The 14162-nt window shown below is 30.3% G+C and overlaps 2 protein-coding genes and 1 non-coding gene across 4 annotated transcripts; 2 read left to right on the top strand and 1 right to left on the bottom strand.

Moving 5' to 3' along the window:
- Nucleotides 6348-7279, top strand: LOC109345512 (ethylene-responsive transcription factor WIN1-like). The gene is made up of 2 exons (XM_019584565.1): nucleotides 6348-6505; nucleotides 6589-7279. The coding sequence occupies exons 1-2, from the start codon at nucleotides 6426-6428 to the stop codon at nucleotides 7220-7222; spliced, it is 714 nt and encodes a 237-aa protein (XP_019440110.1). The 5' UTR covers nucleotides 6348-6425; the 3' UTR covers nucleotides 7223-7279.
- Nucleotides 10551-12706, top strand: LOC109345480 (peroxidase 25-like). 2 transcript variants are annotated; one of them, XM_019584511.1, is made up of 5 exons: nucleotides 10551-11179; nucleotides 11293-11472; nucleotides 11703-11865; nucleotides 12114-12544; nucleotides 12588-12706. In XM_019584511.1, exons 1-4 carry the CDS (start codon nucleotides 10982-10984, stop codon nucleotides 12533-12535), a joined length of 963 nt encoding a protein of 320 aa, XP_019440056.1. In that variant the 5' UTR covers nucleotides 10551-10981; the 3' UTR covers nucleotides 12536-12544; nucleotides 12588-12706. The 2 variants fall into 2 exon arrangements, with proteins under 2 accessions (XP_019440056.1, XP_019440048.1); XM_019584503.1 differs by having other exon boundaries at nucleotides 12114-12549; nucleotides 12587-12706.
- TRNAS-GCU lies at nucleotides 12599-12680 on the bottom strand. Its single transcript has one exon. It is a non-coding gene; the product is annotated as a tRNA-Ser (tRNA).

Here is a 14162-nt window from a genome sequence, read left to right as displayed (position 1 = left end):
AAATATAAGACGGCCACTTATTTTTAGTCTTTTACATAGCTATTATGACAATTTCTCAAAAGTTATCTATTATAAAAGGAAAAAAATCACACGAAGTCTATGGAAATATAACTTTTGACAATTATTAAAGTCTTAAAGGTTCGTGACTATAATTCATGGCATGCACTCCTGGAGAAGGACAAGATTTTGGTTACTTTTAGAGTTTAATATTTATATATATTGGTGTAAAGATTTATGTATAATTAGTATATAATTTATTATTTATTTGAATTATATTTTAAGAAGTTAATAATGATAAATTATGAAAAGTGATATATACAATAATAATATATAAAACTCGTACGCTGTTAATTGATGTATTTTTCTTATTTATGTGAGGAAAAAATATGCGCACTAACAATGTAAGAGTTTTATACACTATAGTCTTTTATTCACTATTCATTTCTAATCATTATTGACTATTTTCAAAAATACAAATGTATGATAAATAATGTATTGAATATATATAAAATTTCAAATAGATATTACATTTTATTTTTATTGTGATACTTTCTTTATTGTTATTAACTTACTATCTCCTTTCAATTTGTATCACAATTAGACAATGTTTTATTCACGTGGTGCATATTTATTTAAAACGATGATTTGAATTTGAATCTTGTGTTGCTGGATCCAAAAAAATGAATGTTATTATATATTTAGTTTCAATTTAATATAAAAAATTGTAACAGTTTTTTATATTGTACTATTCGTCTTTCGTCATGTGTTAATTGATTCTTTAATAAAAGTTATCTCTATAAATAATATAGAATATATTAACCGTATAAAAATTTCACATTAATAATCCATTAAATATTAAATTCTTCTTGTAAATGAACTGTTAACTATAGCATGATACAGATGAGATTCCCTTCCCAATAAATTAGTTCATTTTTTTTATCTGTGATGAGTACATAAGAGGAATTTATCATGGAATAAAAGTATTGGAATAAATTCAGATGGAGATTTCATATAGTAGTGTATTTGTACTCTGCCGTATGGATGTTTCATAAAGAAGTGAATTTAGTCAAGAGATAAGAGATTCAATAAAGAAAATACCATGAATATTGGAAACTTGAGTACCCACTTCCATTGATGTTAGATAAATAGAAAATAAAATAAACAGAGTACTGAAAACAATGATTAAAATATTTTTGGATTCTAAATTCGATAAATAAATACGGACAAAAAAATTCTTTCAAATTGACGTATTGATAGAAATTAAAATTGTAGTATTCTTTATTGAAGTAAATGGATAAAAGTTAAAATATTTAATAACCTACATGACATGTGCGTCAGGCCGTGTTTTTATAGACAAATAAATTGGTGCGTAAGAGTCCACGCCAATAATCACGCACAACACTAATCCCATACTTTAATTAAAAACTTTGACACAATAATACAGCATGCTGCACATGATTACTTGATTAGGCTCTTTTTTTATTTCTAAAATGATGATTGATGAGTCAGGCCTTTTCATATTACAAAGGGATGCCTCATTGCCTTCAGAGTACTTGTTCTCATGAAATCGAAAAATAAAGTATTTCCTCGTATTAAGATTAAATTATTTAGCGTTTGATATGTGTTTTTTCCTTTTCTTCAATAAATTTTCATTTTAAAAAGAAAAAAAGAGACATGTCAAACACCTACTGAATTTAATCAGATAAACTATCTTATGATAATATTTTCTCTTTTCATTATATCCATCATCTTAAAAAAATAATACCCAAGTTCCAAACTCTTGCTGTGAGTCAGTAAATATGTTTTTCTTTTTCTTGGGCCAAGTAAACCCAAAAGAGTAAAACAGATTTATAACATGATAACTGGGAACTAGATTTCCTTCATTCTGGGTTAATGTATTGTTGGGCTGAGGTGAAACTATAAAAAAGTTGGTTCTTTGGGCCGATATTAAATCTTAAGAAGTAAATTCAGTCAAATTAAGTTGAGTGAGATTCAACTTTGACTCAATTCATATTCATCTCGTGTTTATGATCATATAGCTTGAAGTTATCTCAAAATATATTTCATAGTTTCTAAGTCTTTTATTTTTATTTATTTTCCTCCGAAATTCAACTCATAAACTAACATCATCAGATATCACACCAATATAGATTTTATTGTCATGTCTAATTCACCTTAAATGGGCATCTTCCTAAAAAATGAGACTACTGAGTTCAGAGTACTTGCTTTGTGAAGTATGCCACCCTTACCTTAAATCTTTAATATTATTACTTTTAAATTATTCTATTTAAAAGAAAACAAAACTTTAAAATATGTTAAAGAAAAAGCTGCTTCCGAATAAACGAAACGTCTAGCAATTTATTTTGTTATTCTTCAACGTATTTTAATTTCTAAAAATGTTCAATCCAAAAAACAAATGTTAAAAAAGCCTATATATTGCGCCATAAGTAATCAGGAAAATATACGATTTCAAAGGAAGTGTTAAATTCAATACCCTTCAAATATCCAGCTCTTCTAAAAACTGTTTCTTGATATAAAAATCGCTTAAATTAAATAAGAAACTAAATTTAAATTTTAGATTTATATTAACTAAAATTAAATCACTTTTTTTAAATAAAAAAGTTAAGCCACTTCCTCAGACAATTTGAGAACACAGTTTTATTTTATTCATTACACCTTTCTTAAAATTCTATGGGTTTTGTTATCCTCCACATTAGTTTAAAAGCATTAAATATCCTTCTAGTTTTTCTCAATTTTTAATATCATTTTTTTAGTACTCTATATAAATTTATTATTATCAGACTTCGTATAAAAGAGTTTTATACCTTTTATATGTTACATTTTCTATACAATATTTATTAAAAGCTTTGATTATATCTATTATCAGGCCTCAGTCCTTATTATTGGAGTGCCTAGTATTAAAATGAGGTAAATGAGCATTGATTTTTTTATAAATTATTTATATTTATAAGTAGTTTAAAATCTATACTTTTAAAATTTTATGTATGCCCCATATCATTATTCTTGAGTTAAGTGAAGAGTAATATTAATAATTAATAAAAACAAGAACCCCAATTTTTATTAAACTGGAGTAATAAAATAGAGAACCCCGTTTCTTAACTACAGACAAAGTCCTAAGTGTGTTTGCGTTTATATTTTGAAGGGAGAGGTTCCTATTTCAATATCAACATTCAAATAAACAAAGTATATATATTGCAAATGATTTAATATGTATATTCTAATATAGTGTAAGAGTTTTTTATACTGTCAGTAAATTATTCACCGTTGATTTTTAACTACCATTAACTCTCAAACAAAAGTAATACAAATTAATAATAAATGATGTGCTGACAGTGTAAAAAACTTTACACCGTCAATGCATAGATTTTAAACTCTATTTTTAATGTGCTAACCTAACCATGAGCAGAGAAAGGGTGTTGCTGTTATAATTAATGTAGAGAAAGGACCTCCAAAGCTACCATGACCACACCTTAGATAAGAATATAACATCATAGACCCTCACTCATTCATAGGAAGAGGAATGAAATATTTGTAAAGCATTTGTTGGAGAATATATTATCTTTGTCATACAATACTTATTAGGTTTAGTCAAGATATTTTATTTTTGAAATTTTTTAAGATTTTAGTTTTAGTTCATTTAAATAAAAGGGCATGAGTGGATAAAATTTTAAAATATTTGATTTTGGTTATTACTATGAGTTAAGTGATAATGTGTTGATATAATTTACCATGATAATCATCAACCAGACATGTGGTCAATACATCATCAAACTGACGACAAACTTGGACTTGAATATATTTTTTATTTGCTTAAAGTAAAAAATGTAATCTTTTTTGGGACTAAAAATTAAATTGAGTTTAGTTATTACAACTTTAAAAAATTAAAATCAATTTTTTAAAATGTAATATTGACTCGAAGAAGTGTAAAATTTTCACCCTAATCCTTGTTTTTTTCCTCATCAATACAATTCTTTGAACTACGCTCCTCAATTATTACATTTAATTCATTTAAGGTATAAACCGAAACACTTAGTAAATGTTATTTTAAATAAATATTTAAGGTTTAAATCCCAACATGTTTTCTTTTGGGCAATCAAACAAGTGAAACAACTGAACTTGAATATAAAGCTTAACTTTATTTATAAAAAAAAAAAATCAAATTTACTGTAGCACCTCTTTGTCATTTTTTGGGTAAATATAATCTTCTATCACTTGATTTGAACCGATGTAGCAAAACTAAATTACCATCACTTTTAAATATCCAATATTGTAACTTCCTATTTCAAGAATTTATAATCAAATTTTTTTGAATTACATGAACTTCTTATTATCTTATACGAATACTATATTTTGAAAAGAATGTAAAATAGTTGGAAGGGTTTGTATTGAAAATATTTTAGAGATTATTTCAGAAGATGGTTAAACAATTAAGAAGTTAATAGTGAGTTAAGTTAGTAACTGTTTTGATTAGTTGATCACTTGATTGGTTTATATACTTTTTTTCTTTCTTATATAAATAATTATTTTTGGCTTGCAAATTTATCAAACAAGAATGAGGTAAATTTGGAAATTTGTAACTTGAGACAATAATAGTTAACTTTTAAATGTTACATTAGTATATTTTGGTCTGGTTCTTAATTACTAGCTGGATCACTTACACTCTTGAAGTGAAGATCATAATACATAAACACATTTTGTTTCTTTATTGGGTGAGATGTCAATTTGCATTAAGATGATGATTCAACAAAATTGACGAAGCATTAGAGGACGAATACGATGTTGCTGTGTTTTGTGTTTAATGTTGACACTATCCACGTATACTCAACATAAGTTCACTATTTATCGGTCCCCAATCACAGCCACTAGCTTGTTGTATCTTCAATATTTCCACAACTACTACTCTCTTTTCAGGCTCTCATTTCGTCCACGTTCACTTCATATTTTCATCTTACTATTTCTCCATGATGACCCACCAACGTTTTATAGTTAATTAAAATGGTACCGTTAGCCACTATCCCAAGGATCGGAGTTAAAAACAATGTATAAGTAACGAAAAGAATAAGGAAAGTATGATTTAGAAAAGAAGATAATATTTTCCTTTTCTTCAATAAGTACATCACTAAGAGAAAGTACTTATATATATTTCCTTTTCCAATGCATCCTTTTGGTTTTCATACCCATTTTACTTAGGACACTAGTTAACAAAATTATAACTAAAAAATAAAAACAAAGCCTCATTTATAACTCAATGAAATCGAAGGTGTTATCTTAAACTGTGATTTCGGAGGTTTATTGCGATTTACCATATTTAATTAGCTTCATCAACCATTTTGAAATGTGACTCCATATAATAATGGCAATTAATAGAATCCTAAGGGGTGTTCCCTTCACCTTTGGGTAATTGGGTTCCACTCATTTTATGTGAAATATGGCCCGCTAACGTGGTATATACTATATAGTTTGATTTAGACAGTATAAAGTTGTGTGGGGCATGATTTCCCATTTATGTATTAACTTCTATTTAAATGTTTAAATAATGGATACTATGCTTACAATAAAATTAGTGACATCAATAAACCCAGTTTTTAATATCATCTTTCATGCATATCATATAATCAGATCATATATATATATTGTTTTGAAAGATTTTTTATCCTTTTTTATAAAGACGTTTCTAATATATGTTGAATATAAGTTTACAATAATAAAAAAAGTGGTCTAATTAGGTGATGTTATTAACACCCCAATTTACTCATTTACACCTATTTTTAATAACCATTCAAAATTTCATTGTTGTAAAATTATAATAAATTGATAGAGAACATGAGTAGACAAATTAAAGTGTCAAGTGACTCATCTATATATTTAATATCTTGAGCTATTATATATAATTTCCCCCATTGCGGTTTTCTCAGTAATTGTACCATGAAGTTGAGTACATATTTTAAAAAACTCTAAATTAGTTGCCAGGAAAAAGATAATGAGGATATGGTAAAAGCTCAAAGGAGCTGAGTTAGTAAACAAATCAAACACCATGTAACCAACATTTAATGAAAGAGTTAAGCATGTAGGTGGTATATTTAATATTAGTTACGAGAACCCTCATAGTTAACATACATACATTTTATATTACAGAAAAAAAAAACTAAATGTTATGAGATTTATATTGGAGGTAAGCACATAAGCTGTATTAAAAAGTGTACTATTTCCTTTAATTAGTTTAAAAAAATATCTAATAATGAAGTGTTTTTTGAGAAGAAAATAATACGCTTAATGATTCTTAGTATTTTTGGCCTTAAATTTCTTGGTTTTTCCCCCCTTTTCTCACTCTATATCTTGGAACTCTGATCCTTCTGTACTTGTCCATCACTGTTTGTGACACTTCTAAGGACAATAACACCATCATGGTACAATCAAAGAAGTTCAGAGGTGTCAGGCAGCGTCATTGGGGTTCTTGGGTTTCCGAAATTCGCCACCCTCTTCTGTAAGTTTCTTCCACTTCCATCACAATTTTCCGTTTCACCATTTTCTCACCATTTTAATTTGTCCTATATTCTTTATTAACAGGAAAAGAAGGGTTTGGTTAGGCACATTTGAAACAGCAGAAGAAGCTGCACGAGCCTATGATCAAGCTGCGATTTTGATGAGTGGAAGAAATGCCAAAACCAATTTCCCAATAATCCAAACACCAGAAGGTGACCCCAAGATTATGATTAGTAACAATGATAACACCAGCACTTCCTCCATGTCGAAGGATCTAGAAGAGACCCTACATGCTAAGCTTCGAAAATGTGGCAATGTACCTTCACCATCCATGACATGTTTGAGGCTTGACACTGAGAATTCTCATATTGGAGTGTGGCAAAAGCGTGCTGGCCAACGTTCTGATTCAAATTGGGTCATGACTGTTCATCTGGGAAAGAAAAAGAGTGATAAAAGCTATGAGGGTGGTGAAGATTGTAGTAGTAGTTCTCTACCTTCTTCTACTTCTTCAGAAAATAATAATAATAATAATAATGATGGGTCTCTATCAGCAGTAGTGGCAGGGAATGATCAGGAACAAGTGCAAGTGAGGACACAAATGGATGAAGAAGACAGAATTGCCCTTCAAATGATTGAAGAGCTTCTCAATAGGAACTGTCCTAGCCCATCAACCTTTAACAGTGTGGAACAAGGAGTTGATTCCAGCTTTTTTCTTTAAGGCTCTTTCCTTGGATCATTAATATTATGGTGGTGTTCACGTGTTTCATCATCTTCATCTCCCTGGAGGATCATTTGAGGGGTATAAAGGAATTTGTAGTGAGTAGTCTATATTAATTAAAGGGTATAGGTGACATATCACATAGTATAAGCATTTTCATGATCTGATATTCACACACCTATATATATATACATTTTCATACACATCCCAATTTAGATGATTTGGGGGATTGAAAATAAGAGCGTGTATAAAATAGTGTCGAAGTTCATAGAAACTGCATTATTACCTGATTGTTTGTATTCATAATTTACTATTTACTATATATACATATTCCTTATATTAATTCTTATGTACTGGACTACTGGTTTATCATTCTCATAATTATTTGATGCTCATTCTTGTTTGGTTCTTTCTGGGGTAGCTACCTCCTATAAGATACTGGTTTAGCATTAGAATCGATAAGTTTCTTTTTATCGGCAAATGTTACCAAGTAATATTTGTTATGGGCGAGACTCGAATCTTCAATTTCCTTCACTTCATCCTAACCATCAAACTATCTTATAAATCTATTTTACTATGAATGAGACTCGAAATCATAACATCATTCATTTCATTCCTTAAACCCCTCCACCTTAACAATTACAACAACTTATGACTCCATAGAACTAATTAATAAGTTACTAGTATATACTGTTGAGATCAGAGTCTTAATCTCTCAAAGTTTTGTATAAGCTTACTTTGTATAATTGAATAATTAACAAATCAGTGATGGTAATATTATAACTAAACCTAAAGACTAGAGTAAAATATGCATAATTTTTTCCTCATATTTTCATGCGGGGCACTACAAAGAGTGGAGCGTAATTTACTTTTCCTATTTATGTGATAATAATGTGCACGCTTATTGTATCCCACACCAGCTGCATGGTCCTTGTTATACTTTAAGCGAAAGATATAGATGTTGAAATATTTAACGTGATGTTCAACTATAACGACGTTGATGGTGAAGCGGTATAACTGTATGAATTAGCATAATTTTCTCTATCAGACCCATTCCGTACATTTTACTATTGTTGAGTTATTGATGTAATTGACTAATTGGTTCTTTGCTTATCTTTCAGATGATTAACTGAGAATTAAGTAATGTATCAATTATTGTTAATTTGTTTCCATTTGCTTATTTCTCTGTCAAAAACAAAACAAATGTTGATTGTGAGGGCATGAAAGGATCAAGTAGCTTTAATCAATCACTATATATGTATATATGTAGTCATTGTCTCTACAAAAAAATTCAGTGGAAAATCCTTCTGCCACTATGTGGCAGATATCGTCTAAATTTGGTTCCATTAGAGGATTTATGTATGGTATATTAATTATAGGTTTATTGATTGCTTTAAAGTTATATATTTTATATAACAATTAATATTTTGAAATCAAACTTCAAAAATTATATGGAGTAATACAGTTTTGAAATTTATTTTTTCATGCTATCCTTGTATTTTCTGATTGACTCTAGGAATAACTAATAATGTTAGTTTAAATTTTTAGTTTTCATTGTAGGGATATTGTAAATCTATTTTTAAAAATGTGTTAGTTGGAAAATTTTCACAATATGGAGCATTAATTTTTTAACATTGCTAAAATGTTAATTTGAAAAAAAAAATACTTCTCATTAATAAGTGTTATAATTTGTCTGTTAATTTTAGAACTTTTTAATATGTTTCTTATTATTATAATAAACTTTAACCAATAAATAAGTTCAAAGTAAAACAAAGAAAGTTATAAGCCTCCCGCATGAGACTATACAATATCAGAAACTCCTATGGTGTGTGGGTAGAAGTAGTGATGAGCATGTACGAGTTGGGTAAGATTATCTCTTAATTGACTCTAAGTGTTAGTTGAGTTCCGATCTTAGTCTCGAAGCTAGTTTGATCCCAAATGTCGACCAAAACAATCTTTGAACCTGAATTTAACCATAAACACGATTAAATATAATTTGATATGTGAAATGATATATTTATATATATTGTTATCATGTACATACAATGAAAAAATTAGAGAAGTAATGATATTTTCATTCGAAGAGATGTCATTACTCTTTATACAATTGAATAGACACATACATATATGAATAATAAGAGACCTTAGGATGCGATAAGAATGGTACCTACTCGGTTCGTAATACGTACAAGGTACTTCAAAATGAGGTCAGGAATGATAATTATCTGCATTATAAGAGATTATGGGCTTCCAAGGTCCCATCTAAGTTGAAATGCTTTGCGTGGAGACTTTTCGTGGGAGGTGTGCCTACTCGGATGAATTTGGCTAGACGTGGCATTATAGTATATCTTCCCTCGACTCTATGTGCCTTTTGTGGTGAGTTAGAAGAATCTTCTGATCATTTGTTCTTCACGTGCTCGTTGTCTTACAGTGTATGGCAGAAACTTTACTCCTTGTTCGGCATCTATTCTATTCTGCCTAGTAGTACCGGAAGCAATTTTCTATCTCATTGGCACTTGTTTGGGGAGGCGAAAAATTCTCATCAACAATGGATGACCATTTGGTTTGTCACTATTTGGTCTTTGTAGTTAGTTAGAAACAAAATTATCTTTGATGAGTCTTCTTTTAATCTTGATGAGGTAATGTTCATTATTAACCTTCATTCATGGAATCTTCTTAGTGCTCGATTCGAAGGGTTTTCTTTCTCCTTTTTGGAATGGGTTTGGAATCTATCTAGTTGCATTTCTTGTAATAGTCATCGTCTTTATGGATAGGAGTACCACTTGTTCTCCTAACTATTTCTCACCCTGAATGTTGAGTGAGTCTAATTTTTTAAGCCAAATCCATACCAGGTAAATCTTGACAATATTTGGGTCCAATCATAATTGGATGAAAGAATGTGGTCATGGTATTTCATCTATAGGTAGAAGTTCTGCACCATGCTATAGTTGACCACTTAAAACCAGTCCACCAAATAGGGAAATTTGCAAGAGCTTGTATATAGATATAGATTAACTTTGTGGAGAAAAGTTGTCCCTAAGATATAAGTCTTCAGGTTTGAATTAGTTTTATTTTAAATTGTAAATGACAGATTTAAACACAACTATAGTTTTGGAATGCAATATAAAACACCGGTCACTCTTAATAGTGAACAAAGACTTTAGTTAATAGCTCCATCTGTTTGTTATTCATTTTTTAAATTTTCCCTTTAGTGCTTAATTACCAACAGTAACTCGGTACTGTATTTTTAATGGTAGTACAAAAGTAACCCTCAAGAACATTCATCCTAATTCATGATCCAAAGCTAATGTGAACGAAATGAAAACAAGTGAACAACTAAAGCAAAAAGGAAAGCATTGCATGGCAAAAATAAGACAGAGAAAGTAGAAACGCGTAAAGGAATAAAGCAGAAGCATTGAAGATAAGAAGAGAGGGATGAAAAGATCTCTCCACTATGTAATCTAAAGTCGAAACTGTGAAATCCATCCACCTTTATATTCTCTGATATGAGCTTGTATAACGAAAACAAAATGGGAAAGCATCTTTCTAATTTCTCCATAATATTCCACTTTATTAAAATGTCATTGACTATTGAGCCAAAACCTTTCAAGAAAAGCTTAATCATGTCTCTTAAGAATCCACTTTTGCCGGGAGAGAAATCCTTATATAAGTGAAAACCAATGGCACTAATGCTGCTACCAAGTGAGGGAATCATCAAGTAACAAGTAACAAGTACCAAGTTTGAAGTTGCTAGTTCCAATGAATACTATATTGAACTCCTTAATGATTTTGTTGATGAGTTTGGTAGTAAAAGCTCAACTGAAAACTGGGTTCTATTCTGCTTCATGCCCAAATGTTGAGACCATTGTACGGTCCACTGTTGGATCCTATTTCAACAAAGATCATACCATTGCACCTGGCCTACTCAGGCTTCATTTTCACGATTGCTTTGTTCAGGTATGATATCTCAACCCTAGTCTTTCATCACTCACACAACCTTGCATATATAACTCTTATTCCTATAAATTTACTTGAATTTTGAGCATACAAATTAACAATATCTTCTATAGGGCTGCGATGGTTCAATTTTGATTGCAGGTTCTTCAGCAGAAAGGAATGCATTGCCAAACTTGGGTCTAAGAGGTTTTGAAGTGATTGATGATGCAAAATCACAACTAGAGGCTATATGCCCCGGAGTTGTATCATGTGCTGACATACTAGCATTGGCAGCACGTGATGCTGTTGATTTGGTATTAAGATTATCTCTAAATCAAACAATAGTAATACGGATTTTATTGTCACACATTCATAATGTAAATGTTTGTTACACTCTCAACTAATGATATCTTGCGAAATCATTAACAATGCTTGATTATTGAAATAAACTTGTAAAAGTCACATATGTAGTGATGTAGGATTAATTGATAGTATAGAAACTTCGGAACTGATAAATTAAAATTAACATTTGAGAAAATGGCAGAGTGATGGGCCAAGTTGGGCAGTACCCACAGGAAGAAGAGATGGGAGGATTTCTCTATCATCTCAAGCCTCAAACATGCCTTCTCCACTTGACTCAGTTTCTGTCCAGAAACAAAAATTTGCTGCCAAAGGTTTAGATGATCATGACCTTGTCACGTTAGTGGGTATGCTTTCTTTCACTGTAATTAATGTACATGTAACGTATAATATTAGAGTATATGTGAGTATAAAAATTTATGCACAGTTCTTATATTATTTATCATTTATTTGTATTACTTTTTTGAATAGTCAATAATGATGCAGTGATAATATATTAAACTCACAGACGATTTGGTCATATTATGCTAGTAGTATATGTTGTTGATCAATAATTTATGTATATCTGATAAGTTATATTTATATATATGTGTAGGTGCACACACAATAGGGCAAACAGAATGCAGGTTCTTCAGTTACCGCCTATACAACTTTACCACCTCTGGCAATGCTGATCCAACTATAAACCTATCTTTATTAGCACAACTTGAAGCACTTTGTCCCAAAAATGGAGATGGCTTGAAAAGGGTTGTTCTAGACAAAGATAGTGGAGCCAAATTTGATGTTAGTTTTTTCAAGAATGTAGGTGATGGTAATGGGGTTCTAGAGTCAGACCAGAGGTTGTGGGAAGATTCTAGTACAAGAAGATTGGTGCAGAATTATGGTGGGAAGATTAGAGGGTTATTGGGGTTAAGATTTGATTTTGAGTTTCCAAAGGCTATGATTAAATTGAGTAGTGTGGAGGTGAAGAGTGGTGTAGAAGGAGAGATAAGAAAGTTATGTTCCAAATTTAATTGAAGGAATGGAGCTTGTATAATGTAAAGGACAATTATTCAGATAATATTTCAAGAAAAAATGAAACGTCGCCTGAGAGATTCGAACTCTCGCGGGGAAACCCCATGTACTTAGCAGGCACACGCCTTAACCACTCGGCCAAAGCGACTTCAATGTTAGTTGTTTGAACTCATCCTTTAAATACAATGCACTTTGTATTATTTTTTCTTTCTTCAATCCACTTTTTAATTGGAAAAGAAATCAGATATCCTTATAAAAGATACATATCTAACTGTATTAATGTGGGGCTATAATTATTGTCATTCATTAATATTATAATACTCATCCATGATTCTGTACTTAAGAATTTTTAGGCGAGTGGTCTACTGAGTCTGCATGAGATTGCAAAATGGTTAGGATCTAATAAGGTTTTGACGATTAATTACTTGGTGAGTGTCGCGCCCCGATTTTCGGTTACGCAACCACTTAGAGTCGCCACTACATTTTATGGTTAAAAATGTAGAAAAAATCTCTAAAGCCCAAATAAATTGAGCTTTTGGATTTTTGATATCCAGGTTCGGGAGTCGATTACGAATTGGGGAAGGTATTAGCACCCCGTTCGCCCGTAATAAAACGGTACCCTAACTAATTGCATACATTGTACCCTTAATTTATTTAAATTAAATTGCTTAAACAAAATATTTTTTTATATTTTTATTTGTGTCTGACAAGTTCATATTGCTCCTACGTATCCCCGGGTGCAATAGGGAAATCAAGACTACGTAGTTCTTAAAAATTTAATTTGGTTTGAGTAAAAGATTTAGAAATTTGTTTGAATTTAATTAGAGTGAGATTAATAGACAAAGAGTCAACATTGATTGCTTACCCTCTTCCCACTTCGATAGATAGCAGACGCAGTACAAATGACCGTGACCGATTCTCAGCTCGAAGCGAAGAGAAATATGCAACACGAGTTGGAACTTCGCTATTGAATCCTAAAACAATTAAAACTTGTTATTATTTTTTATAAAGTAAAGCTTAGGAGTTTATTTGAATTTAATTGAAATGGAGTTAATAGACGAAGAATCAACATTGATTGTTTACCCTCTTTCCATTTCGATAGATAACAAAAGCAGTACAAGTGACCGCTACCGATTCTCGACTCGAAGTGAGAAGAAAGATACAATACGAGTTTTAAACCTCATTATTAAATTCCAAACAAAACTTAAAACATTTTTTGTTTTTAAATAACTTATATATTTTTAAGAGATAATTAATAGATGAAGAGTCGACATTGGTCATTAACCATCTTCTCACTTCGATAAATAATAGGAGCAGTAGAAATGACCACAACCAATACTAGGTTCGAAGTAAGAAGTAAGATACGACGCGAGTTGTAACCTCACTATTAATTTCTCCTTTAAAATACTTTTTCAATTTGATTGTTTATTGATAAGACATGCTAAAATAAATCAATATAATATCTTGGTCAAAAACAATCTTTAGTAGCTAATAGCATAAACAAATGGTAATAAATTTAATGGTTTTCATTCTTAGCTAAATGGGCTAGAAGCCCATAAACACATAATGACATAAAAGTGAATTAAAGGGAATGAATAACAAATAAATTAAAACAAACAAATGAAAAAAA

This window comes from Lupinus angustifolius, chromosome LG01 (genome assembly GCF_001865875.1).
Source record: "Lupinus angustifolius cultivar Tanjil chromosome LG01, LupAngTanjil_v1.0, whole genome shotgun sequence".
In the NCBI taxonomy this organism is placed as follows: Eukaryota; Viridiplantae; Streptophyta; class Magnoliopsida; order Fabales; family Fabaceae; genus Lupinus; species Lupinus angustifolius.
The sequence above is the reverse complement of the archived record's forward strand: the minus strand, read 5'-3'. Positions and strand labels throughout refer to the sequence as shown.

What these genes read in the sequence shown, in the direction of transcription:
- LOC109345480 (XM_019584511.1), top strand. Translation starts at nt 10,982, where the DNA reads ATGAATACTATATTGAACTCCTTAATGATTTTGTTGATGAGTTTGGTA. An exon ending in TTCACGATTGCTTTGTTCAG is followed by an intron (nt 11,180 to 11,292) that starts GTATGATATCTC and finishes TATCTTCTATAG; the next exon opens with GGCTGCGATGGTTCAATTTT. An exon ending in CACGTGATGCTGTTGATTTG is followed by an intron (nt 11,473 to 11,702) that starts GTATTAAGATTA and finishes AGAAAATGGCAG; the next exon opens with AGTGATGGGCCAAGTTGGGC.
- LOC109345512 (XM_019584565.1), top strand. Translation starts at nt 6,426, where the DNA reads ATGGTACAATCAAAGAAGTTCAGAGGTGTCAGGCAGCGTCATTGGGGT. An exon ending in GAAATTCGCCACCCTCTTCT is followed by an intron (nt 6,506 to 6,588) that starts GTAAGTTTCTTC and finishes CTTTATTAACAG; the next exon opens with GAAAAGAAGGGTTTGGTTAG.